The sequence below is a fragment of the Epinephelus lanceolatus genome, chromosome 23 (assembly GCF_041903045.1).
Source record: "Epinephelus lanceolatus isolate andai-2023 chromosome 23, ASM4190304v1, whole genome shotgun sequence".
In the NCBI taxonomy this organism is placed as follows: Eukaryota; Metazoa; Chordata; class Actinopteri; order Perciformes; family Serranidae; genus Epinephelus; species Epinephelus lanceolatus.
This window is the reverse complement of record NC_135756.1, coordinates 11,495,533-11,520,367: the sequence shown is the minus strand read 5'-3', so window position 1 is coordinate 11,520,367 and position 24,835 is coordinate 11,495,533. Positions and strand designations below refer to the sequence as shown.

Here is a 24,835-nt window from a genome sequence, read left to right as displayed (position 1 = left end):
ATTAATGTCTGTAGAGTGGGTCCTCCTCCACAGAGTACGCCATGTTGTTTCTACAGTCGCCCAGAACTGGCTGTGACTGAAATTCCTTGCTATTTACTAGGCTAAAACAGCATGAGACAGTTTTTTACTCTTTCCGAAACCGTAGTATGAAACCATATTTTCTGGTGAAATATTACAGCTTACAAACACTGGACACTACAAAGACATAAATATCCCACAGTGCAATGCGGTAGAGGACAACAACCAACACATCCTGTAACCTCAACAACACTTCAGTTAAGGTGTAAGTATGTAAGAAGAGTAAGATTTCATTTTGCTAGGCATAACATAGTTTTTAAATTATTACTGAATTACCTTTAGAGCTTAAGTTGATGCAGGTTTCCATGGTGACGCGTCTCCAACTGGCAAAGAAGCTCTCAAGAAGTGACATGGCAATTACAACTTACTGCATCTGAAAAGATGATACTGCTGTTTGTTTACACAAAACTATGTTGAACAGTAGCACACGTGTTGGGTATGTAGTGCAGAGTATGTGATTTAGGATGTATAGGGCCATTCATGTTTTTGCATCCTCCACCGTAGTTCTCCAACATGTTTGGCACACGGGAGAAGTTTCAGTTTCACTGGACCAAATTGCAAGGTTGTCCTGAGGTTTCACCCTCAAAAAATTTTTTGAGCATCAACAATTTTCATGCACCAATTTGTGCCATTTCTGCATCATTTTATGGTGGAAATGTCATGTTACTTCCTGTTTCAATCAGGCATCGTTGCTACATCTTCTTTCCATTTTATGGTAGGCTGCAACTGTTGCTTTTGAGGTTGCATATGCCAGCACCTCCTTAACTGGAGGCAATGTTGCATCGATGAGCCGTGTCCTAGCAGTCTAGAAAAAGGTGATCTGGCGGGACAAATGAATGTTTTCCAAATATTGAGAGGGATTTTTCCCTGCAATGCAAAATTTCAGTTACACAAATTGTTTAAATACATTTTTACAACTTTAATTTTGTCATCTCAACTGTACAAATACTGTTAAAATGTAATACAAAATATTTGTGATGCTACTCCATTATTATTATGGTTAGATTATCACTAAAGTGACTGATATCATTTCAATTTTGCCGTGATATTTTTGCAGGATCTCAAAATTTATGGCTGAATTACACATACAGGCACAAATTGAGCCTATACACATATAGATGTCCACATTTGTGCGCATATCTCATACAATGACCTGCTTTAAATGTATTTTAGTGTCACATAGCTGAATGAGAAGCTGATGATTCAATGTCAGTCAACAGCAGTCAGTTCAGAAAGTTTTCGATCTGGACCTGCAGCCAGAAGGATGTCAGTCTCTAGCAGTCTGCAGAGCATCCTGACAGCTTCAAGAGTCTGTGGTTTCTCACTCAGATATCAGCAAACATTGCTGGGAATGTCTCTACTATTTGATGTAACAAAAAGTCACCAGTAAGACTATATTACAGTCCTTTGCTCTGAGTGAGACTCTGATAGTACGGTGCAAACATGGCTCTCCACATCTGTCTGAGCAGTTCAAGAAGTTTGGAAATCCACATGAATGAAGACGGAAGAGCTGCAGGGGGAGAACAGGAAGAACAGGAAGAAAGGAAACAATTTATTTCCAGTCGGATGTTTTATACTTCAACAAAGGCTTGTGATGAAATTGAGCGACAGAGAATTTTATTCTAACCTGGATCCATTCGAATAAAAAGCATGTAGAGAAGGACGGCAGCCAGGAAGACTCTCCGCAGGGGAAATGAGCCGGAGCCGGTCACCATCACTTTTCTGTACAAAAACCTGACCATGGCTGTAAGTTTATGAATCAATGATCCTGTAAAACACAGAGACGATCAGAAATCTGTCTGCACTCATTATTCGTACTTGTATGACTTAATGTAAAGCATATCAGACCTTGAGTTGAGACAGGATGTGCAGTGATGCCAGAGTCTGGACTGATGATAGGATTTAGAGGCAGATCCTGATTCTGTCGCTCTTTTTCCTCCACAAGATCCAGTGCCGTCTGCCTCTGGTCTTCTGTGAACGCACTGCTTCCAACCTCACCAACAATCAGCTCCAGAGCTTCATCTCTGTGTCCAAGAGGCACGAGGACGTGCAGCAGGTAAAGCTCCGCCACCGTACCAAAGCCCGTTACTCTGCTGTTGGACGGGCAGTGTAACCAAACTCTGGCTGCCTCCTGCATTGCGGCAGGTTCTCCCACCTTGGAGTAAAGAAGTATGCTGCCACAATGAGAGAGAAAACCTATTCAGTATGTATTTTAGAGCTAAAAAGATCAGTCGATAAATTGATTAGTCAATTGATAGAAATATAATCTTAATTTCAGTCATTTGTCAAGTTTAAATATTCTCTGAATTCAGCTTCTCAAATATGAGGATTTGCTGCTCTTCTTGTATTAAAAATATTTGGGTTTGGGAATCGTGTTCCCTTGAATCTTTTGGCCATACAGTGCAGCTTGTTCATTTATGTGAAATTACCTGACCTTCAACTTTTTATCCCGGAAACTACCAGCCCGTTGTCATCCACAGGACGTCAAATACCAACACTTTATCACATCGCTTCACATGTCATATTGATGCTAAAGATACCCTTCAGTGTCCTTATGAGACACACTGGGCTTTCAAGTAACTCCAATGTAAACCCACCCATGACAATACCTAATGCTGAGAGCAACTGACGTCATATAGAGAGCGAGAAAGTCCGCGTAGGTATATGGGTCAAACAAAACAAGATTTTCACCCAGGAGACCACAGAAACCAAAGGTCAACATTGTTTAAATGTAATGTTACAAAATTGTCGTCTTGCACTGACATCACTCATGACGTAACAAATGCACATTATCTATTTTCTAACCCTAACCAAGCAGTTTTGGTGCCTAAGCCAAAACAAGACCGTTTCACACATTTACCATGCATTAACTCAGGTTCATTCAAGATGAGCCAGGCCTGCGCAGAATCTGCTACACAATGCATGCTGGTTAGATTTGTACCTGACTTGATTATTTCACAAGATGGACTAAACTGTTTAATTATTGAAATATTCAGCAGCACAAAGACTTGTGGTCAGTGGGATGTGAGGATTCTGTACAGATGTGAAGCCCTGGCTGTATCTGAGTGATCTTTAATGAGAACTGTTGTCTTGTATTTCTTTTCTCTGTGGTTATTTATGTAGTTTGAGGGTGACAGGTCTTCTCAGCTCATTTATGTACAGCAGCAAACTGATATGATGCTGGTCTAACCATGAACAGAAATTACAGATGGCCTGTAAAGCATTTTATAAGGCTACGCTGCCATAATTAACACAACTGGAGACTGCGAACCAACTGATATACGGGTCTGCTGACATTTTAATATATCAGAATCAGATGTAACAGGATGTGAGTGTTTCTGTGACTTCCCATACAGACAAGGCTGCTGGAAACAGTCCGACTTGACAACGACATTTTGTCACTGCCACCAACTGCTGTCGCCTCAATTTACAGGCGAGGTGCAGATAATCTCAAACGGGCCTTATGTGTTTCAGCTGTGTATCACATAGAGACATTAAAGGGTAAAGCATTGGTAACGACCTGGGAATGAGAACGGGTTGAAACCACACTGTATGGCCAAGTGTCAGTGGACACCACTACTGTCCTCTTACTACACAAAATGGCTGAAGCGACAGTAGGGGTAGTAGAGTAGTTTCCATCATATGGTTGAAGTCAGTGGACACCCCTACAGTCCACTGACTTTTGGTCATATAGAGAATGTGAAGTTGATGTCATACATACCATGCTGTGTAGAATGTGCCTGCTATGGTGGTCAAGCAACATTTTTGGACAAACTAATCACAATAAACAACATAGAGCCATATGAATTGGCAGCCCAAGCTCTGCTGCACTTCCTCAACTCACAAACCTGCGCACTGTAAACTATCCTGTTTTAAAACTGAATGCTATACTTTGATAAAAACAGATAACAGAGCCTGATCCTCACAAGACGGCGCCCCTGTTCAACACAGAGCTACACCCCTTCACGTTCTCAATAGTGTAGTGAGAAAAGGAAAATGCAAACGATTTCAAACGATTGCAAACGTTTTCTTGATTTTTTTTCTTCAATCAACTGTTAAAAGGTATATGAAACATCAGAAAATGTTCACCACAGTTTTCAGACCCCAGGGTGATGTCTAAAAGAAATGCTTGTTGTGTCTTTGGACTTTTCAAAATCTAAAATTCATTTAAAAATTATGTACAACAGAGAAAACCTCACCGTTAAGAAGCTGCAATCAGAGAGTTTAGTTAAAAACAGGAGCTATCTAAATTGTTGTCAGTTCATTTTCTGTTAACTTGAATCCTTCTTCTACATGTTCCAGCTCTGCTCACCACATCTGCATTATTTTAGCTGGTATCTTCTCCTGGTGCTCGTACTGCTGAAGGACCCATGGTAGGACACCTTGCCACTGATTAAGCTCAGCCAGAGCTTGAATCCCTACGATGCAGAAGCCAGCTTTAAACTCTCCACATCTGAGAAAACACCAGAGACATAGTGACATTATCATCCAGGCTGCAGGGAGCATTTAACTCATACATACAAAGTGCATTCAGACTCTCACCTGTTGTCCTCCTGCTCCATGTTGGCGAGGCTCTCCAGGCCTCTTTCGCACGTATCAAAAGCTGCCTGGAAGTCTTTGTGGACCATCATTTGCTCTGCAGCGGTGTCCAACATGCTGGACATGTGTGCTAAAGAAGAGGAGAGCTGCGGGCTGCAGACTGAGACGAAGCTGCGAGCAGGAGCCAGGCTGGTGGACCAGCGGCTCATGACGTCAGTCAAATTTAACACAAATAAAACAAAAACTAACAACTCTTAAAGATAAAATTTACTTACAGCTTCTCAGTTTACACCTAAACGCCAAATAAACCAGTCTGGAGGTTTGACTTGTACATTATCATCTTGTTTACACTCCATGAGCTGTCAAACTTCCTGGTTTGACATCACCAGCCAATCAGATCTTACGTTCTTCGGCTTGACTGCAGCAGCCAATCATGTCGCTGTCTCTTTAAAAGTGCGTCATTAGTTTTTTTTCTCCCACTTGTAAACACGTGCACGGAGCGGAGTGTGTCCCTGTCTGTTCACGGAGGAAATTAAACAGCTAAACTAGTTTTCTGTAAGTCACCGCTCACTGTTTTATATGTATTATAATGCTAATACGCTGTATTAAGTTAGCATACAGAATTAGCTTAGCTTCGAAGTGACCTGTTTGGGCTGTTTTAGCTTTGGAAAGCTAACAAGCTAGCAGACAGTTTGCTTAGCTGTAAAGCTAGTTGCTAATACAACAGAAAAGTGACAATTTAAAACGCTAACGTTACATTCATGTTTATCTACATTATACATAGGTTATTACCATGATCATACGTATTGTATATGATGAGCTGGGCCCCTTTACAAGGTTATTAAAGGACAATTGCACATTTTTGAAGACGTGTTTTGTGTTTAAATTAACCCCCATCAAGCACTGACAGTGGATTAAACATGCTGTAAGACTTAAGAGTGCTGTATTGGCTGTAGAGCTGTGTCACTTTTACTTTTGTAATACTATTTAGGACTACAGATTATAATAAATGTCCTATTTTGATTGTTTTTTTTCACTTGATACTAGGTTGTTTTAGAACTTTCTGTTAAAAGTACATTTATATTCACAGATATGTTGAATAGTGAGATTTATCCTTAAAAAAGAAAAATGAAATAACAGTCACCAATCAACCAAAACACCAAAATCCCTGGTTGGTGAAGTGAACAATAATGATCACTTTGTCACAGTACAGTGTTCTTAAGGGAAACTCCTGGCCAATGGCAGTGGCCTTCCAGCAGGACAGTGTGCCACACCAATCCATACGAACTGCTCGGGAATGGCCCGAAGAACATGACAAGGAGCTCAAGGAGTCCACTTGGGCTACGAATTCCTCATATCCCAATCAGATGAAGCATCCTTCATGCATGCTGGTACCCTACCTCGCCCTGACAGTTCAGTGGTGGATCAGGGGTACCAGCATGTCCCAGGACTTCTCTTGTGTCGATGCCTTGAGCTCTTTGTTTCCACGGGCCATTCCTGAGTGGTTTTGCAGTCTGCATTGTCCTGCTGGGGGAGAGGGCACTGCCACTGGGAAGTGCCATTGCCATGAGGGGATGTACTTGCTCTGTAAAGGTGTTTGGACGGGTGGAGCATGTCAAGTGGCATCATGGAAAGATGATGAATGTTATTCACTTCACCTGTCAATGGTTTAAATGTTTAGACTGATAGGTTTATGTGTACGTACTTGTTGAATGCTGGGTCATCCTTTTTTTTTTTTTTTTTTTAGATCTAATAGATCCCAGGGAAACATGATTTATTTTTAATAAAAAATAGTAATAAAAATATGGGGCCCCGCTGAGCTAGATAAGAATCTTATCAAAGAATATTTTTTGTTGTTGTTTTCAGATCAACCTCAAAATGGCAAAAAGCCTTCGGAGCAAATGGAAGAGGAAGATGCGTGCAGAGAAGAGGAAGAAGAACGCCCCCAAGGAGCTGGCCCGTCTGAAACAAGCTCTGAGTTTGGATAAGAAAGGAGAAGCCGTCATGACGGACATGCAGGAGATCGCCACTGTGGTGCCAGCTGACAAGATCAAGAAGCAGACGGATGTGGATATGGGCGAGGTAGAGGGGGATGGTGAGTCAGAGATTGAGCACAACAGCTTTTATATTCATACAGTTTAGGCTGACCTGTTGTATTATTAAGTGTTTGTCTTCCAGGCACATGTGTTTAGTATTGTCTTTGGTTATATTTATCTGTTTATTCAATCTTTGTCTTAAAGAGGGGAAGATGGATATGGACAGCAAGCGCAACAAGAAAACCCTGCTGGATGAAAACGGTCAGTACCCTGTGTGGATGAATCAGCGACAGGCCAAGAAACTGAAAAGCAAACGGACGGGTAAGAAAGGCGGCCAGGGCAAGAAGAAGAAGGGGATCGCCTGGTGAACCAGAGGAAACCAAAAGAACTTTGCTTTGCCTTATAGACGTTTGATGCAGAAACACAGGGTAACTGTGGAACTTCTGCTGCTGAATCTCATTCTGTTCAGTGGATTACAGGATTCATGGTTGTGCCACGGAGTCTGTTCTTATAAAATAATTCACTGCAGGAAAATGTTTGTTCTTATGGAACAGCAGCTTCATGTTAGGACAAGTTTTATGAATGTAAGACTTGTGCAAAGTGTCTGTGATTGTCGTGTTATCTACTTCAATTTAAATCTTTTCATACTATAAAAACAAAATCATATTTACAGATCTGTGACTTTTGTTTCCAGTAGTATATAGGCTGCGTCCCTTACACTAACCTTCCCATGTAATTAATCTACTGTTTATTTTTCCACATTAATCAGTATCTAGTTCCTAAAATGTTGAGGCAGAGAGTACTTGCTGTAGCTCTGGTTGAGGGCGAGAGACTGTCAGCAAATAGTTTGACAACCTGCTGTCTATTGTTGGGCCGTATAGCTCTGGGTATCCAGCAACCACTACCACCAGTTTCTCCTCCATTGTTTGCCAACTGTAAACTTGTCGTGACCACCACAGAATGCCCGCCTCAGATGACGTGGGGCACCATTACGCTCTGAGTTGAAGATTTCAGCTTCATTCTCATTTAAAACAATTACAAAAAGCTGCCTCTGGCTGCTAAAGAGCTTTCTGTGTGATCAGGGCCTTAATCAACGGATTTGTCCCCCATTGTTGACCACACTTTTCCTTGCTTTATTCACTTGGGTCGCAGAATTACAGTACGTCAAACGATAACACAATATGATCATGATGAAATACATGTCCAGATAAATGGTAACAGCCCTTACGTTACTGTAAATAAAAACTGTTGCTGTACAAACAACACAAAGAAGCTGCCAGGAGAATATTTTATTGACTCTGATCAGTTCATTACAGATAAAAGATGTAGCTCATTGCCACGAATATACCGTCAGATACTTATTGCCACAGACATAAAGCGAGATATTGCACAGTAAAACTACAGAAGTCAGATCAGAAGCCATTTTGACAGTTTTTTTGTCATTCAGGGTGCACTCCGAATTGCATACTTTTTTACTTTTAGTAGGTACAGCAGCTGCCCTTAGAGAGTGTACTGCTCCATGCAGTATGCACAAACACTACGCCCTGAACTTTGACCCTCTTGCTTTCATATGTGTTACCTTGGAGATAAAAAATGCCACTTACTGGGTTTGCCAGAGACAGATCAGCCTGAGTGCTCTGCTGTTGTTAGTTTGCAATGTATGTAGTTTAAAGTTGTAACTGCACAGATTGAAAAAAACAATGACAGAGCAATGCAGATGTAATTCCACCATTGCTGTCAATCAGTTATGTGTTTGCGGCTCAGTTGATGTGACATATCTGCTGCTGTGCAAAAGATTGTGGGTCAGTATAGCCAGAAAAACATGCTGGCTTACATAGTTGCATATTGCAAAACCAGACCGGATGTAGTAGAACATCCTGGTATTTTTGGCATACTGCGTTTGACATACTATCTATTGGGACTTACTAAATCTTTTTCTGGCAGACTATACAGTATGGTAGTATGGGGACTGGAACACAGTTATTTTATAAATAGGTTGCTAAAGTGAGTTCCCTCTGTCTAAAAACCTCAGAAACATAGTTGTTTTCAAGCTTGTGCAAAACCTCCCTGAGCACGGCGCTCACTGCAGCTGAACGTAAGCGGCCGGGAAAAGACCGACACGTCCGTGACAATGTCCCTTCCACCAGCCCTCGTCAATCATCTCTATGTTGGTGATGATGTCATCCGGGTTGAAGGAGATCTCGTCGTCAGCCTCTGTGTGGGAGAGGAGACGGTTTGAGGATCTGTCCTCACAATGTTGAGAGATGATAATTACATGACAAAAAAATTAGACTCCAAGAGTGTCATACCTCCTTCGTAGTCGTAAATTGCTACTGCTGTCTGACCGGACGTCAGGTCCTCATAGTCGTTATCGTCAGCTATAAAAGAAGACACTGAAATAAATGAGTATTTCACATGTGAAAGGTTTTGACATTTAACAGACTCAGACACAGACCTTGCGGTGCAGGAGGAGGCGGCTCAACAAGTTCCTCGTACTCTCCTTCGTCCTCTCCTTCGTCCTCCTCCACATCTGCTGACCTGCTGGGTAGAGGGGGAGGAGCATCGAGCTCAAGGAAATCATCTGAGCGTGGAGGCAAGGCTGGGGGCTCGTCGTATTCTGGTTCCTCCTGGAAACATGACAGAATACCTTTGATTTCATGATCTCAAATCCAGAGCCCAGATGTTCAGAAAGTTTAATCTGGATAAGAATGAACTGGATTACAGTAATTGTGTTTGTTGGCAGACTGCCTATGATGTTGTGACATGTAGTCCCATGGTTATCCAGGTTTGGTAGTCTTGTAAAGTTTGTATCTGGATCAGTGTGATCCAATCTCCAATCCAATGTTATTTGAAAAACCAACACAAAAGTAAGATGGATTAGCTGATCCTGGACAGCAGAACATGGGATTTCCAAATCTTGATCACTCTGATCCAGATTAAATTTGTTTGGGCCCAACATCAGCTAATCGGTTTACTTCTGTGCCGACTTTTCAAAGCAACATTGGATCGGATCACCGAATCTGAATAACCAGTGCTCTCAATGGGACTTAATATTGCAATGTAGACTACGAGCTCACGGGGAGACCAGCAGCTTGATGTCACTTTAAGTGTTTTTATTTGAGACAGAAAACAGACTTTGTTGGAAACTGTTTTTTTGACTGTTTCATTGTAAGTATTATAAGGTGATTGATATAGAATTTTTGTTTGATATTGGCAGCTATTAAGGGATTATTTTATGGACACAATTCCTTTGAGTGAGTTGGATCAAAGGTGTTACAATCCCACTAAAAAGTTTGAACAACATACTGAAGGTTTGATCCAGATCAATACCAAAAATGGATTACATAATCTGATCTCATTTAAGAATCCTTTTTTCTTTTGAGCAACCAATTTGCAAGATTTAATCCAATCTGAAATCAGATCAGAATACTTCTAAACAACTGGGCACAGATATGACCTAAAACACGCATGTCCAAAGTCTGACCCGGGGGCCAATCGTGGCCTGCAAAGTGATTTTAAATGGCCTGCGGCTTGTAGGTCAAAATGTACTATGTGTGGCCCACAACACAGTGGCAGGTAGGTAGGTCGGTACTTTATTAATCCCAAGTGAAACGAAGGTACCCAGTAGCTTATTTCACAACGCATACAAAATCTGGATTGTTTGTTGGTTTTTTGTTGAAGGTGCCTAAAAGTAAAAACTGGTAAATAAGGAATAAGGAGTGTTGCAAAGGAATAACGTTAATCAGGCAAGATCATTTTGTATTTTTCCATTCACCTCATGATGGCAGGACTATTGTACAGTTTGTAGACATGCACACAAGTGGAAATAATGACGGTAAAGAAGCAAACGATAGGTTACCTAGCAGCAGACATTTCCTGCCAGGAAGCGGACATGGCCGCAGCAAAGAAGCACAAAGTTAACATTGAGGGACGCAGGTTTCAGAAGTGGTGGAAAGTTGAATTCTGTTTTAGTAAAAGATGAAACGTTTGCCTCATTTGTATTTGTGTTCCAGCTGGCCCCCAGGTATTTTTTACCTTCTCTAATCTGGCCTTCATTCAAGAAAGTCCGGACACCGCTGACCTAAGAAGACTTCCATATAAGATCTCTCATGTATCACCGTCACATTTAAGTCACTGTATCTGTTTTTTTAACACTCTTCTAATCAGATGGATAAAAGAAATACTGTGTCTGCTGCACAGTATTAAACCTGTTTCCCTACTTGCACCTCATTTCATAAATGCAAACAAAGGTAGTAGCTAAATATTGAGTCATGTCTGTGCTCAATTTGTGAAACACAGACAAAAATTAAAAAATATTATTATGACATACTGTATGTTAGTATACAGTGATGTTTCCTTACAGTATTTTATATATTTTTAAATAAAATATAACACATTATTACTGTGACAGTCCCTCTGCTTGCGGCATTTCTCTGCTACTGCACTTTCTCTCATCAGGGCTGCAGACCTGATTAAGTTTAATCAGCGACATGTGACACACCTGTGCCCAGGGTGTCCTGTGCATGAATGAGCGAGCAGCAGCCAGTCTGCAGGCTCATCTTGTCTCGCCCTACATCTTTGTGTTGTGGCTTTTATTTCCTTTCTTTATTTTTATTCTTTTTTGTTTAAAAAATTATATTTATTTGTTACTTCACATGTTTGTCTTCTGTTTTTTTGTGACAGTAATCACTAAACGCTGATATAAAATACTCACTGAAGCACCAAATGTGTGTTAATCTGCAGCTGAAAATTTTAATTAGGTGATGCAGGTAAAAAACAAGTGATAGACATGACAGGGACAACACTATGTGGGACACAAGACGGGTGTAAAATAACAATTAACACAAAAGACAAACACAGGCATATTGGTATAATGTGTAATGTTTTTTAAATTTTATATACTTTATTAATCCCCGAGGGGAAATTCAATTTTTCACTCTGTTGTCGATTACACACAGGTCCGAACACACACATGCACAAACTGGACCTATACATGCACAAAGTGGAGAGATGTCAGAGTGGGCTGCCCATGACAGGTGCTCCGAGCAGCTGGGGGGTTCGGTGCCTTGCTCAGGGGCACCTCGGCAGTGCCCAGGAGATGAACTGGCACCTCTCCAGCTACCAGTCCACACTCCATATTTTGGTCCGGACGGGGGCTTGAACAGACGACCCTCCGGTTCCCAACCCAAGTCCCTATGGGCTGAGCTACTGCTGATACTAGTGGCATTTTGTGTTTGCTGGTGTGTGTGTGTGTTGATGAAGTTGATGAGGTAGTAAAAAAGGGGGAATGAGTTAGAACAAGAGGAACAGGCAAGAGGGGGAGAGTCATGGGTGCAAAAAGACTAAGCAAACTTAAATAAGGAATAAGGGAGACAGAAAAATAAATAAAAATTAAGAAAATAAATAAATTACTAAAGAAATATGTACATACATAAATAATACATATAATAATAAAAAAAATCTCTCTCTCCCAACCTCCGACCCCTCTGTCTTCCTCTTAAAATTCAATTCAATAAATTAAAAACTAAATTACATAGCAGAGGTTTCCCCTTCCTCAGTTCTCCTGTTTTAGTAATGAAATAATTGAGCCCTCTTAAACAACAAACACTATATTTTTGTGGCCTGATCTCATGGTCTTTTCTAATTGCCATTAAAGCAAAAAGAAAGTCTCACACTGCAGGAAAGCTGTCCCAACTATTAAAACATGGCTGATGACTTAATAAACACCTTATATTTACAGAGGATTCAAAAGCGTTAAAGACAAACTCACTTTGTGAAACAGAAATATGAAAGAATAAAAGATACACAGGGAATTTACAGAGTGATAAAGGGGGATTATCTCAACTTTTTGTTGCCTTTTTCTACTTTTATTTTTACCCTCCTCAGTTTATTTAGTTGGTATTACTGTTGCTATGTTTTTCAGTTACTATTTGATTGTCATGGGATCTGTTGTCAATAGCATACAGAGTATTGCTCGCCTTATTGTTTAAATTGATGCATGAATTATTCTGCTATTGGTTCACTCATTCATTTTCCGTAACTGCTTATCCTGTTGGGGGTCGCGTGGGGGCTGGAGCCTATCCCAGCTGACATTGGGCGAGAGGCAGGGTACACCCTGGACAGGTCACCAGACTATCACAAGGCTGACACATAGAGACAGACAACCATTCACACTCACATTCACATCATGTCTTTGGACTGTGGGAGGAAGCTGGAGTACTCGGAGAAAACCAACGCTGACACAGGGAGAACGTGCAAACTCTGCACGGAGGGGGCTCCCCACCCCGGGTTCAAACCAGCTGTGAGGTAACAATGCTAACCGCTGCATCACTGTGCCACCTGTATCACTGGTGCATCTGGTAATTGTTTGAATCGTACCTCAGACTCTGGCTGTGGCTCCGGTGTTTCTTGTATCTGTGGCATGTGCTGGGGGAATTCTTCTGGTGGCATTTCGTACTCCACATCTGGTTCCACATCTGGTTCCACATCTGGAGCCACATTTGGTACAGGTGGTGGACGGATTTCCTCCTGTCTTCTGCTCTCCTCCTGCAGGAAACACAAAATCATTAACATGCATGTTGACCGGTACTTTATATTCTGACCTCTTTACATGTTCACAGTGTGAATACAGTGCAGTGTGTACGTGTTACCTCTTGTCTGCGTTTGGCCGCCTCTCGCTCTCTGCTCTCCCTGGCTTGTCTCCTTGCTTTCTCTTCTTCTGCCTTCTTCTTGCTCTCTTCATCTGACGCTTTGGCCATGTTCTCAAAACGGGCCTTCAGCTTTCCTGCACCTGAACTACCTGCATAACACAGAGGGATAAAATATGAATACAGAGCAAATCAATGTCTGAACATGTGAACACCTCAGCACTGGCAGCTTTACTTGTTCAGCAGGTGGCAGAGTTGATTATGTTGAGTGAAATAAAGAACTTACAGGCCTCTATTGGTTGTGTCTTTTCATACGCTGAGGTTGGAGAGTCAATGTCAGAGAAGCCGGCTGCACTCTGAAAGCACAGACAATAATCATTCAATCTGTTCATCTGTTGATACTGACTAGAACAGTAATGATCAGATAGTCAAATGATTCATATGTGTGTGAACCATGATTATACAGCCAACTGTAGCACCACAGCTGGCCCTAAGTTGGTCATGTTCAACATATTATTCACACAACAAAGCCTGTACAACCCCGCATCACTTAAAAATGATATCTTGAATTCAAAGCACAACAATACAGATTACTAAAAGAGGCTCAAATAGGCATAATAATTAAGTAAAATAAAGACTGAGACACAAATAATCAATACAAATGCCAATAATGCTGATCTACAGGGCAATTAGTTGCTTTACTTCTCAGGTGTAACACCGACCTTATCCATGCGATCTTCCTGAACTCCGTAACGACCTCCGAAACCTGCTGAATAATCTAAACAGACGACAGTTGAATGAGTCTGGTGTGCTACAGTGTCAGTAATAATCTAGTGTGTTTAAATATACATGTGTGTTTCCTCACCTTTCTGTGACTGATGTTTCTCCGTCTCGCCCTTATAATCGTAACCCAACGCAGCTTTATCCACCTTCTCCTTCTCGACACCAAACTTCCCTCCAAATCCCTTCGAATAATCTGAATGCGAAGTGAATAACAGAATAAAGAAATCAGATGTCGAGCAAAAAGGTGATAAAACTGATAAATGCTTCGACTTTAACGTACCTTTCTGCGACTGGTGCTTCTCTGTCTCCCCTTTGTAGTCGTACCCCAAAGCAGCTTTGTCCACCTTCTCCTTTTCCACACCGTACTTCCCTCCGAATCCCTTAGAGTAGTCTGGGGAAAAATAAGATGCAAAATCAAGCAAATGCGAAACAAGGAGTGTGAAAACTGACGATTGCTACACTTAAACTCACCTTTTTGTGACTGGTGCTTCTCTGTTTGTCCTTTATAGTCGTACCCCAAAGCGGCCTTATCCACTTTCTCCTTCTCCACTCCGTATTTTCCTCCAAAGCCCTTTGAGTAATCTAAAAACATTTGGATTTTAAGTAAAATTCTGTTAGGTGGCAACTTCCAAAAGGGAAATATTGTACTGTAAGTGAGAAGGTGGATGACAGGTGACTTACCTTTCTGAGATGCATGTTGCTGCACCTCTCCTTTGTATTCAAAGCCCAGGGCGGACTGCACAGACAACACAGAGGCTGCATTTAAGGTTCATATATTGCTTCAAAGTACGCTCGAGGAACCCTCCCAAACTAGATGTGATGTCACAATATCTGGACCATAGTTACACGTGTTAAACTCACATTTAAAGTGAGCACAGAGAAGCTTTCCTCCTTCTACAGATGACTGTAAACCGTCTAGTGTAAAACTTCACATACGCCAGTGAAGGTCAAACATGAAAATAAAGGAAAAATAAAGACAAATCTTTGAGATAAGGGGGACTTGGCTTGTCCTCTCACCTTGTCCACTCGGTCTTTCTGAACACCAAATTTCCCACCGAACCCTTTCGCTGCATCTTTCTGAGAGGAATGCTGCTCGACCTGTGCCACATAGTCGTGCCCCAGAGCCACCTGAAGAGCAGAGATACATCAAACAGTACATGTGAACAGTGGACGCAGAGTGAAGGATAAAATAGATGGCAGTAGATAAAAGGAGCTTATCGCCGTATTTAGAGTATTAAAAATGTGTCAACCTTGTCCATCCGGTCTTTTTCGACTCCAAACTTCCCTCCATATCCGTACGAGGCTTTGGGAGTCTGTTCCTTCTGCTTCACCTGCTCGTGCTCCCCAACCACTTTGCTTCTAAGCTCTGCAACACTGACAGATCACACAGGGTTCAAACACATTGACACTGAGATGCACTCCAGTCAAGGGTGTAAATACAGACAGTGCAGGCAGTGTGGTGGCACTGGAGCTCATGAGGTAGGGGGCCCACTGAGAGATGCATTGGGTGGAGAATGGGCCCTTATGAGTCATTGCCACCTTAAAAATATGCCTGTGTTCAAAGAGGAACTCTCATTAAATTAAAAACAGTGCCATCTGCTACATATGTCCTTGAAAAAGGCAAACCCATCTCTGACATGTTTATTTTTTTCTGCTTCTTCTATAACTATAAATCAATTATTCTATAACTATAAATAAACTATTAAAAATGTTAAATTAAATAAATAATTTCTTATTTTCTCTGGTATTTTTAATCATATACAGATATTTAATGATGATAGTTGGGTGATATGTATGTTGATGTTATCCTGATCATGTGACGAGACGATATGTGCACGACAGCGTGCATTAGGGCCTGTCATAACTACCATACACCACTGACTCCAGTACACATGATGACAGTAATATTTGTCATTTGATTGTTTATCAGTAACTCATAACATAATACCTTAAAAGCATAAATCAGGGGTGTCACATTTCATTTTAGTTCACAGGCCACATACGGATTAGACTCTTTGGCGGGCAAGTTCTGGCCCCGGCACCATATGTTAGACAACCCCTGGCCTAAATTAAAGACAGTGTGAACAAATTTGCAGGCAATTCTGATTCAACAAAATGCAAATTCAGACATATAACTAAAATAAAAGTGATAAATGCAACATCAGAAGGCAGATGAAAACAACGGGGTGTTACTGATGCTTTAGATTAGCTGTACGCCACTAATAGGAGCAGCTTTGTGGTCGCCAGGTTGTGAGAAATTCCTTTTGCTGGTGTTTATCCTTTCTGTTTGGTAGGGCTGGGAATCACCAGAGGATCCACGATACGATAGAATTACAATACTTAAGTCATGGCTCAATATTATTGCAATTTTACATATGTTGTGATATGCTAAGTATTGTGATAATATATATAGCAATATGTAGTTTGGCAGTTTCAACATACTACAGTTCCTACTACAGGCCACCTAGTTTGTGAGGTGTGTCGGTTTTGACTCGAGTTTCTGTTCCCTTTCTGGAGATCACAGTACTCACATGTGGCACAGAAAAAGTTTAACAAGGTTTTTTTTTTTTTTTTAACCTTTATTTTACCAGTAAATAGGTTTATTGACTTCACCACTGACTTGATGTCCTATTTCTATATATTCTCACAGATTACCTGTTATTATACTTCAACACTGCATAATATAACGATCCAAATCAACACAAACTGCAAGTTGTCTTTTACGCACAACGTTGTCAACGCTCTCCTTTTGTCATGTGCACTAAACTGCCTTATGGCACCAAACCTGATGTAAATAACTTGTGCCTGTATTCTAACACATAAAGTAAATATTTACCCTCAGTACAGTCCACTACCATACACTATTCAAAATATACAGAAACTATTGTGTAAACTTAAATACCATCAGAACCTATACAATATGTCATATCAACACAGAAATTCTTACCAAATATTAGTATGTGCTTAAGTGGCTCTTACACAATATAATGCGATTTATTACCTTTTTTAAAAATGTAAATTATATCCTCAAGGGAAACTTTGTCAACATCTGATTTTTCCTAATAAAAAGTTTTTAGTTTGTTCACCTAACTTTAGACATTTTTTGCAGCAGCAAAATGTGTCTAGTGGACTGAAAAAGTAATTCTTCTCATAGGCTACCATAAGTTTAATTTGTATTTGTAATATTAATAATTCATATAATTAAAAATAAACTGATACTTTACACTGTGTGTAAATATTTTTCCCCCACCCTTACTGTTTGGTAGTTATACAGTTGTAAGCATTGGAAATCTATTACTAAATGCTTGCAGATTTAATACTTTATAAATGTAGTTTTACAACTAGGTTCAGCAACAAACACCACGCCTCGAACACTTCTCATTTCCGCCCAAAAGTATTTAAGCACACCTGATGCATTTCCCTCTCTTCGACGCATTTTTCACATCCCACCCACCCAATCCCTTCTCGCTTCTCACGTCTTTCTCTTCTCCTTTCTGCGTATAGGAACCAGTGGGAGTTCTATCCGAAGCCGAGCTCACGAAGAGACAACTCCCCGACTCAGTCTCACTCCCATGATCCCCCTGTGTTCCTGTCTTCGACCTACACATCCGTCATAGCACTAGCCGGCTACCCAGAAACCCAGCATTCATCCCTTGATCTTCATCCTGTCATCCCTAACCTTTCATCCATTCGTCCCTCGACCTTCATCCCTCAACCCTCCGACCCTCGTCCCTTATCCATTCAACCCTCATCCATTCGTCCATCAACCTTCATCCCTCAACCCTCCGACCCTCGTCCCTTATCCATTCAACCCTCATCCATTCGTCCATCAACCTTCATCCCTCAACCCTCCGACCCTCGTCCCTTATCTTTTCAACCCTCATCAATTCGTCCATCAACCTTCATCCCTCAACCCTCCGACCCTCGTCCCTTATCCATTCAACCCTCATCCATTCGTCCATCAACCTTCATCCCTCAACCCTCCGACCCTCGTCCCTTATCCATTCAACCCTCATCAATTCATCCATCAACCTTCATCCCTCAACCCTCCGACCCTTCAACCCTCATCCCTTCATCTCTCCACCCTTATCCTTTCATTCTCTAATCCGTCTATCCTAACCCCTTCACGCTTTCCTCCGAACCCATAATCTATCAAATGCAATAAACCATTTGAAATCTTAACTTATTGGTGTGGTCCTTGTTAGTGAATATGGCATAAATTTAAATGTTACAAAAGTTGTTAACCAATAGATTTTGGTACAGTCACTCTGCAGGATTTGTGGCCCAAAGTAGCTACCGGAACAACTACATAACTCTAAAAAGGATAAATCAAGTTTCCTGCTGGAGGAGGATGAACACCCGCTGAGGTGACTCTTCACAACCTTGCAAGCTAACACCTTATAAGCTCTTTATAAAGCATGACTTCTCAGGAAGTGGTACCTAAACCTGCCAGCAGTTTCTAGCCCTATTCTTACATTCAGCACCACTGCCTGTATTTATAGTCTCACTGTCTGCAGTGACAATGCACAGTGGTTTAAATCTCACTGTCAAAGTGTCATCAGCGTATATTACCCATATTAGGAGACACTTGCTGTCTGACAGCTCTGCTCACACTTCCTCTTCCTGTTGCTACACAGCACCCACTCTGACCTGCGTTTCTCTACGTCGCCTACATATTTGTTAGTTTCCAGACAGACACAAAAGTCGTGCATCTGTTACCTGATGTGCTCTTTACGTCCTGAACCCTCAATGGTCTTGGCTCCCCACCTCTGCTCCTGCTCTGATACGTCATTCTGAAACACAATGTCAAAAAAAGTTTGACTGACGCACACACACACCCCAAATATGATGATACACATCTCCAGGACGTTTACAGCACCTCAAAATCAGGGTCTGTCTCCCAGTCGTCGCCCTCTGCAGCCACCTTCATGCTCACATTGTGGCCCACGACTGACTTCCACATCTGGGGAAGTAAAACACACAATGAGCCACAGAGCTCTGATTAACAATCATGTGTTCACAACGTCATAAAAACTGTTATACCTCTATGCACTTACAGTCTATTTGCTGTGTTTTTATTATGAGGACTAAATTTAAACTACAAGCTCTGCCAACCATTTGCTGAAGTCTCAAAAAGGAAGTTATTTCAACACCAAGCTTCATTTCCCCATAATGACACACACTTCAGCACTTCATGGAGTAAAGACACTAAAATACTTCAATAAATAGCACCATTACAGCATATTATTTAAGATAATACTTCACGTAGAGCTTAAGATCCTCTGTAACATACTAGAAATTATATTATTTCTTCAGTGTGGCATAAAAAATATTCTTTATATTCATTTAATTAATGCTAAGTTGCTAATTATCACTTTTGCTTTAATGTATATTATATTTTACTGTCATAAATGGAAGTTATAGGTAAGTAAATGTAGTAGAATTTGACATAATATTGAACATACAGGTCCATAAAATACAAATGCTACCTAAAGTTAGCCCCTATCATGTAAATGTATTGTTTTGGCATCCATGTCTTGCTAACGTCTGCCCCAACGGTTTACTGTACATCAGCTTAACTACGTCTGACTAAATTCACTTCCTTAATACAGTTTAAAGTTAAATAAAATAAAAGTACACCCATATAACCTTATTAGAGTTAGTTTAAAGAACAAAAACTATCGTTACCTTTTAGTTGTCAGGGTTAATTATCCGTGTAAAGGTGGAGTTTACACCGACAAGTGTTGATGAACTTCTTCCCTCAGGTTGTCACAGCTTGATGGGCGACAAGTGAACGCGCATCGGGCGCACGTGAGCGCGCGTTGATGTAAATAATCGCACAAATATCGTCCATTTTTATAGTAATTTAATCAAAAACACGTATATAACGTTGCCATTGTAGCATAAATTATGTATATGTAGTTTAAAAAATAAATTAATTTATATTTTTAAAGAAATTAAGATAGTAAATTATGATGCGTTCAAGTATGCACGGAAATTAGAGATTTAGCGACCAGACGAAGCGGTGATGACAGTAAATGCGGTGTTTTAGGACACAGAAGCTGCAGCAGAGACTTTAGCCAACAAGCAGTTAATCCCACTAACATTGACAATGATGGGCTGTCACTTTTAGTTAAATTTTCCTACTTTAAATAGAGACACCTCAGTTGAAAACACACACTGAACAAATATTTAAACGCAACACTTTTTTTTTTTTGCTCCCATTTTCAAAGGTATTACATTAAGGATCTAAAACTTTATGTCAAGCACTCAACAGATATATAGCTCTCAAATTTTGGTCACAAATTTAATATCCGTGTCAGTGAGCACTTCTTCTTTTCCAAGATCCATCCTCCTGACAGCTGTGGCATATCAACATGCTGATTGAACAGCATGGGAAATGTACAGTTTGATCACCAAACACTATACCACAGATGTCCCAAATTTTGAGGGAGCGTGCTAGTGGCGTGCTGATCACAGGAATGTCCACGAGAGCTGTTGCCCTTGATCTTAATGTTCATTTCACTACCATAAGATGTCTCCAATGATGTTTCCCTGAATTTGGCAGCACATCCAACCAGCCTCACACTGCACAAGCTGGTTATAGTGACGAAATGCTGTCAGGTTAAGACCCTGGTGAGGACGATGAGCATGCAGGTGACAGTTTCTGATGGTTTGTGGAGAAATTCTTGGCTGTGCAAACCATTTGTTGCATTACCTGTCTTGCAGGTGAAGACACTGGATGTGAAGGTCCTGAGCTGGTGTGGCTACATGTGGACTACAGCTGTGAGGCCGGTTAGATGTACTGCCAAATTAAAGGGATCGGAATTGGTAGTGAAATGAACGTTAAGGTCACGGGCAACAACTCTGGTGGACCTTCCTGCAGTCAGCATGCCAATGGCACGTTCCCTCCCTCAACCTTGAGACATCTGTGTCCTGTGATCAGACTGCACATTTAAGAGTGTCCTTTTATTGTGACCATCCCAAGACACACCTGTGTGGTAATGACGCTATGTAATCAGCATGTTGATATGTCACACCTGTCAGGTGGATGGATCTTGGAAAAGATGAAGTGCTCACTGACATTGATTTCAACAAATACGCCACCAAAACTTAGCAGAAATACATCTATTGAGTGCATGAAAGTCTTAGATCTCTAAATTAAATCTGTGAAATATGGGAGAGAAACTAAAGTGTTAAAGTTTTGTCTAGTGCAGTTTTTTCATGCACTTAGCAATTTTGAGATTAATGATTATTTTGCTTCTCTTCTTTCAGACTAGTGGAAAGAAAACATCCAAAATACAAATTAAGGTGTTCATTTTTGTACAGATTTCTGTTCTGGAAATGTATCCAAAAAGTGCATATTTAATTTAACAATGCACCGTCTGCATTTGGGATATATACTTGAAATCTTCTGCTAGTGTCTGAGCCAGAAATCTCAACTTCAGCAGCACTTACATCCACCAAACTTTCCAGTTTTATTCCTTTCCATAGTCTGAAGGTTTTTACAGATAGGTTTGTTCATATATCATTCATAGCCTGATTTATATAACATTTTATTCCCAAAACAAGGTTAAAAATTAGTTTTGTGGAATGAAAAAAAAGCTCTCCAAATTTCCCTCTGTGAAACCCTTTGACTCTAATATGATTATAAAGTGAAACAAGAATTTTGAACCTGGCTTTAGCAATGCTCAGATCTCTGTTCAGGAAATAAATCAGTGTGTATTTAAATAGATTGTGCCTCATTTGCATATTTAAGCATATAATCTGAGAAAACTTGTCTTATAAAACATAAAAGCCTGACTGTAAGTAATGAGCTGGGGAAGTTTCACGGTGATATGTGTTAGTCAATCACCTGTAATGCTTCCCCCTTAAAACAATTTTAAAAGCAGAACCTGGATGCAGTCAGTTACTGCTGTGTTTTAAGCAGCTGTGGTGTAGTTGTAACACTTGGGGGCAGACTTACACAGCTTATACCCAACAGCCACAGGGACAGGAAATAAACGTTGGAATGATTGATGATTGTGAGTATTCAAACTCTAAAATTATAGTGACTACTCAATAAAATCACAGTATTTTGTTTGGTTTTTGTTGTTGTTTTGTCAGGAAACTGGGTTCAAAACCATCACTTAATATCAGAAAGAAATATTAAAATAGTTATTAAACATTATTCTTTTAGATCCATGCTGAGTTTAGATATGTCATTAAATCTTATTTGTACCATTTTAACTTCCATATTCAGTGATTAACTGACTGACAACAGACAGACACAATGATATGATATGAATGTTTAGTCTTTATTATGTGCTTTGAGCACTGCTGCAAAAAGTGATGGTGAGTTAAAGGTCCAGTGTTCAGGATTTAGGGGGTATATTGGCAGAAATATAAGTATGTTTTCTTAAGTGTGTAATAATCAGACAAACCAAACACTGACTCTAAATAGGGCCATTTCCATTATTGCATCAGCCGTCGTAGTTCTTCTACATGGTTGACACATGGTGTAAGTTTCAGTTGGTTGCAGTCCACAACTTGAGCCACTAGATGCCGCTAAATCCCTTACACCAGACCTTTAAGTGTCAGCACAGTGTGTTTACATGATGCTTTCTCCCACATTGAGAAGCACTGTAGTGTTTATAAGACCAGCACTTAACTGTGAGCATTTTAAAACGTCACAGTTTATCATGACCCACACGTATAAACGTTTGCTGAAACTCACTCAAAATCACTGATTAATGACGACCCATTTATTCTTAATGACTTCACAAATAAAAGGAAAAAAAACCCAACGTGTTTAAAATCATTGAACTGAAAAGTAACTGAGCCCAAAATAAAAAGAACAAAAGTCCCGATGTCTGTTTTTGTTCGACAGACACAAATGAACATGTTTGACAGGATCTGTCCCTGATCTAAACCACCAACAATTTTATTACATTTTAGTTTTCTATACAGCCCTTTTTTTAAAACAGTTATTTACAGATAAAGTTTGTGTACGACGTGAAGGACATGAACGTTAAAAGAAGACGAGTACAGAGGAATCTTTTCACCAACAGAGAGCGATTAAATAATGAAGAGAATGATGTCGATATACGCGTAGGTGGACCATAGTAACTGTTATGGGCAATAAATTATGCTACATCCGAGTAGTTTATGATGGGATGGATATCATTAGAAAACACAGCAGTCTTTCTCCTCTGGAATGAGTCCACACTGTGGTAACATTGCACCTCAACGGCAGCTTCACCTGCCATAAAAACTACAGAGCACACTGTAAAATCTAAATCTGTGCAACACAAGCATGGACAGGGAATATTTTTGGATATGTACGAGGGGAAAACCCACATCCAGCTGATGTGCATCATACATGTACATATATGTACAAATATCAATATAATGCTCCCACTGATTTATAGAAGAAGAAAAGAAGAGAGAAATGAAAACACAACAGGAATGTGTAAGAACAGAAATTGCACTGTGCTCCGTTTTTGTGCATGAAATGAGTAGAAGAGGAAGAGACTGGACTATAACAGCACATCCTGAACCTCAAGCCATCTTTAAATAAAAATCACATTTTGGGAAAAAGGCTTTTCGCTTCCAGGTGAGAGTTACACCTCCTCCTAACATACAGAATGCATTCAGGGCCCTGAGTGAACCTAAGCGACAGCTTGGTGTTTTAAAAGCAGGTTGGAGGTGCGTGAAGCTTCGCCAAAACAGAGCCAGGGTGAGTGGTTCATCAAACAAGCGACACTGACACATGAAGCAGGTCAGGACATCTTCACTGGGATCTGGTGTAATAAAACAAAATCTGTGAAGTCATCCACTGTCTTTTCCTCTGCCTTTTGGTTTCTGGGTTTAGTGATGGAGTGCTCACTTGTTCTGCTGAGTGTGTCCTAAGGTCAGAGAAATGCTGCGAGTCGAGCGAGACCTGTTCCTGACTGGCCGCAAAGCAAACCAGTAAGCGAACAACCATCAAATTGTTTCATAGTTTCCCGGTGAAGATGTCCTAACCCGGTGGTTCTCAGTCTTTTTCATGTCAAGGACCCCTAAATTAATTCACATCAGGTCATGGGCTCGAAAAGGCTCCGCAAGGTGTCGCTTGTTGGAAAACTGCTTGCTCTGGCTCTATTTTGCCTCCAATTTATCTTCAGAGCAATAGAAAGCTGTTTCTGAGGCTCACTTGGGGCCCACTGCGCTCCCTGAATGTTGTTGCTCGTAGTCGGGCCCCCAGGAAAGCCGCTCAGCCTTGCAGCCAATTGTTCCCAAGTGGCCACTCTCAGTTTTCCAGCAACAAAAATCCTCTGTCCCCCAAAAAGCATTTCCCCCATAGGCCACCATTATAAAAGAGACGTCTGTATAGCTGTAGAACTTTTCGACCCATGGAGGTTTCATAGTTGTAAAACTTTCCTGGAGCCGAGAAAAGGGATTCAAAAATCTGTGATGTCATCACAATGTAAAGTACACAAGCCAAGCGGGAACTTGTGGGTGGTAGGTGTAACTGCAGCTGAAGCAGCTATGTGACTCACCCACCATACTTACACGTCAATCCACTATCAACCTCCTTCGCCCCTTGGCCCAGGAAGCAGAAGCCAAAAATGCTACGCTAGTGATTACCTAGCTGTGAAGTAGTAATGTAAAAGATAGGGTAAGGGTAAAGGTAAGACTTTCATCTGAGCCTTATTCACTACTCTGTGTTGTAGCAGGGTTCAGATAACCGTCCCAATGTTGGGTTTATTTAATATTCGTGGTGGGCACGGG

General features: G+C 40.7%; 3 protein-coding genes across 6 annotated transcripts; 1 reads left to right on the top strand and 2 right to left on the bottom strand.

Moving 5' to 3' along the window:
- Positions 1 to 980: 980 nt before the first annotated feature.
- On the bottom strand, positions 981 to 5,016 carry pex26 (peroxisomal biogenesis factor 26). Of its 2 annotated transcripts, XM_078165367.1 has the most exons (6): positions 4,893 to 5,016; positions 4,621 to 4,806; positions 4,391 to 4,531; positions 1,927 to 2,252; positions 1,706 to 1,846; positions 981 to 1,588 (listed from the first exon to the last, which is right to left on the bottom strand). In XM_078165367.1, exons 2-6 carry the CDS (start codon positions 4,740 to 4,742, stop codon positions 1,476 to 1,478), a joined length of 843 nt encoding a protein of 280 aa, XP_078021493.1. In that variant the 5' UTR covers positions 4,743 to 4,806; positions 4,893 to 5,016; the 3' UTR covers positions 981 to 1,475. The 2 variants fall into 2 exon arrangements, with proteins under 2 accessions (XP_078021493.1, XP_033470433.2); XM_033614542.2 differs by having other exon boundaries at positions 4,621 to 4,976.
- A 46-nt stretch (positions 5,017 to 5,062) lies between these two features.
- On the top strand, positions 5,063 to 7,325 carry llph (LLP homolog, long-term synaptic facilitation factor). The gene is made up of 3 exons (XM_033614999.2): positions 5,063 to 5,172; positions 6,484 to 6,712; positions 6,858 to 7,325. The coding sequence occupies exons 2-3, from the start codon at positions 6,496 to 6,498 to the stop codon at positions 7,019 to 7,021; spliced, it is 381 nt and encodes a 126-aa protein (XP_033470890.1). The 5' UTR covers positions 5,063 to 5,172; positions 6,484 to 6,495; the 3' UTR covers positions 7,022 to 7,325.
- A 602-nt stretch (positions 7,326 to 7,927) lies between these two features.
- On the bottom strand, positions 7,928 to 19,879 carry hcls1 (hematopoietic cell-specific Lyn substrate 1). 3 transcript variants are annotated; one of them, XM_033614998.2, is made up of 16 exons: positions 19,772 to 19,879; positions 18,963 to 19,046; positions 18,803 to 18,876; positions 15,334 to 15,457; positions 15,101 to 15,211; positions 14,765 to 14,819; positions 14,555 to 14,665; positions 14,364 to 14,474; positions 14,166 to 14,276; positions 14,023 to 14,078; positions 13,587 to 13,656; positions 13,304 to 13,452; positions 13,032 to 13,199; positions 9,109 to 9,280; positions 8,963 to 9,031; positions 7,928 to 8,867 (listed from the first exon to the last, which is right to left on the bottom strand). In XM_033614998.2, exons 2-16 carry the CDS (start codon positions 19,044 to 19,046, stop codon positions 8,734 to 8,736), a joined length of 1,599 nt encoding a protein of 532 aa, XP_033470889.1. In that variant the 5' UTR covers positions 19,772 to 19,879; the 3' UTR covers positions 7,928 to 8,733. The 3 variants fall into 3 exon arrangements, with proteins under 3 accessions (XP_033470889.1, XP_033470886.1, XP_033470887.1); XM_033614995.2 differs by having other exon boundaries at positions 14,555 to 14,819; XM_033614996.2 differs by having other exon boundaries at positions 14,166 to 14,474.
- Between the last annotated feature and the right edge of the window lie 4,956 nt (positions 19,880 to 24,835).

Excerpts from the sequence above, each read along its gene's own strand:
- pex26 (XM_033614542.2), bottom strand. The coding sequence starts at position 4,826 with ATGAGCCGCTGGTCCACCAGCCTGGCTCCTGCTCGCAGCTTCGTCTCA. Across the intron at positions 4,532-4,620 it reads ATGGAGCAGGAGGACAACAG|ATGTGGAGAGTTTAAAGCTG; the intron begins GTGAGAGTCTGA and ends GTGTTTTCTCAG. Across the intron at positions 1,589-1,705 it reads TTTTATTCGAATGGATCCAG|CTCTTCCGTCTTCATTCATG; the intron begins GTTAGAATAAAA and ends CTCCCCCTGCAG.
- llph (XM_033614999.2), top strand. The coding sequence starts at position 6,496 with ATGGCAAAAAGCCTTCGGAGCAAATGGAAGAGGAAGATGCGTGCAGAG. Across the intron at positions 6,713-6,857 it reads GGGCGAGGTAGAGGGGGATG|AGGGGAAGATGGATATGGAC; the intron begins GTGAGTCAGAGA and ends TTTGTCTTAAAG.
- hcls1 (XM_033614995.2), bottom strand. The coding sequence starts at position 19,046 with ATGTGGAAGTCAGTCGTGGGCCACAATGTGAGCATGAAGGTGGCTGCA. Across the intron at positions 18,877-18,962 it reads AGACAGACCCTGATTTTGAG|AATGACGTATCAGAGCAGGA; the intron begins GTGCTGTAAACG and ends ATTGTGTTTCAG. Across the intron at positions 9,032-9,108 it reads GCCTCCTCCTGCACCGCAAG|CTGACGATAACGACTATGAG; the intron begins GTCTGTGTCTGA and ends CTTCTTTTATAG.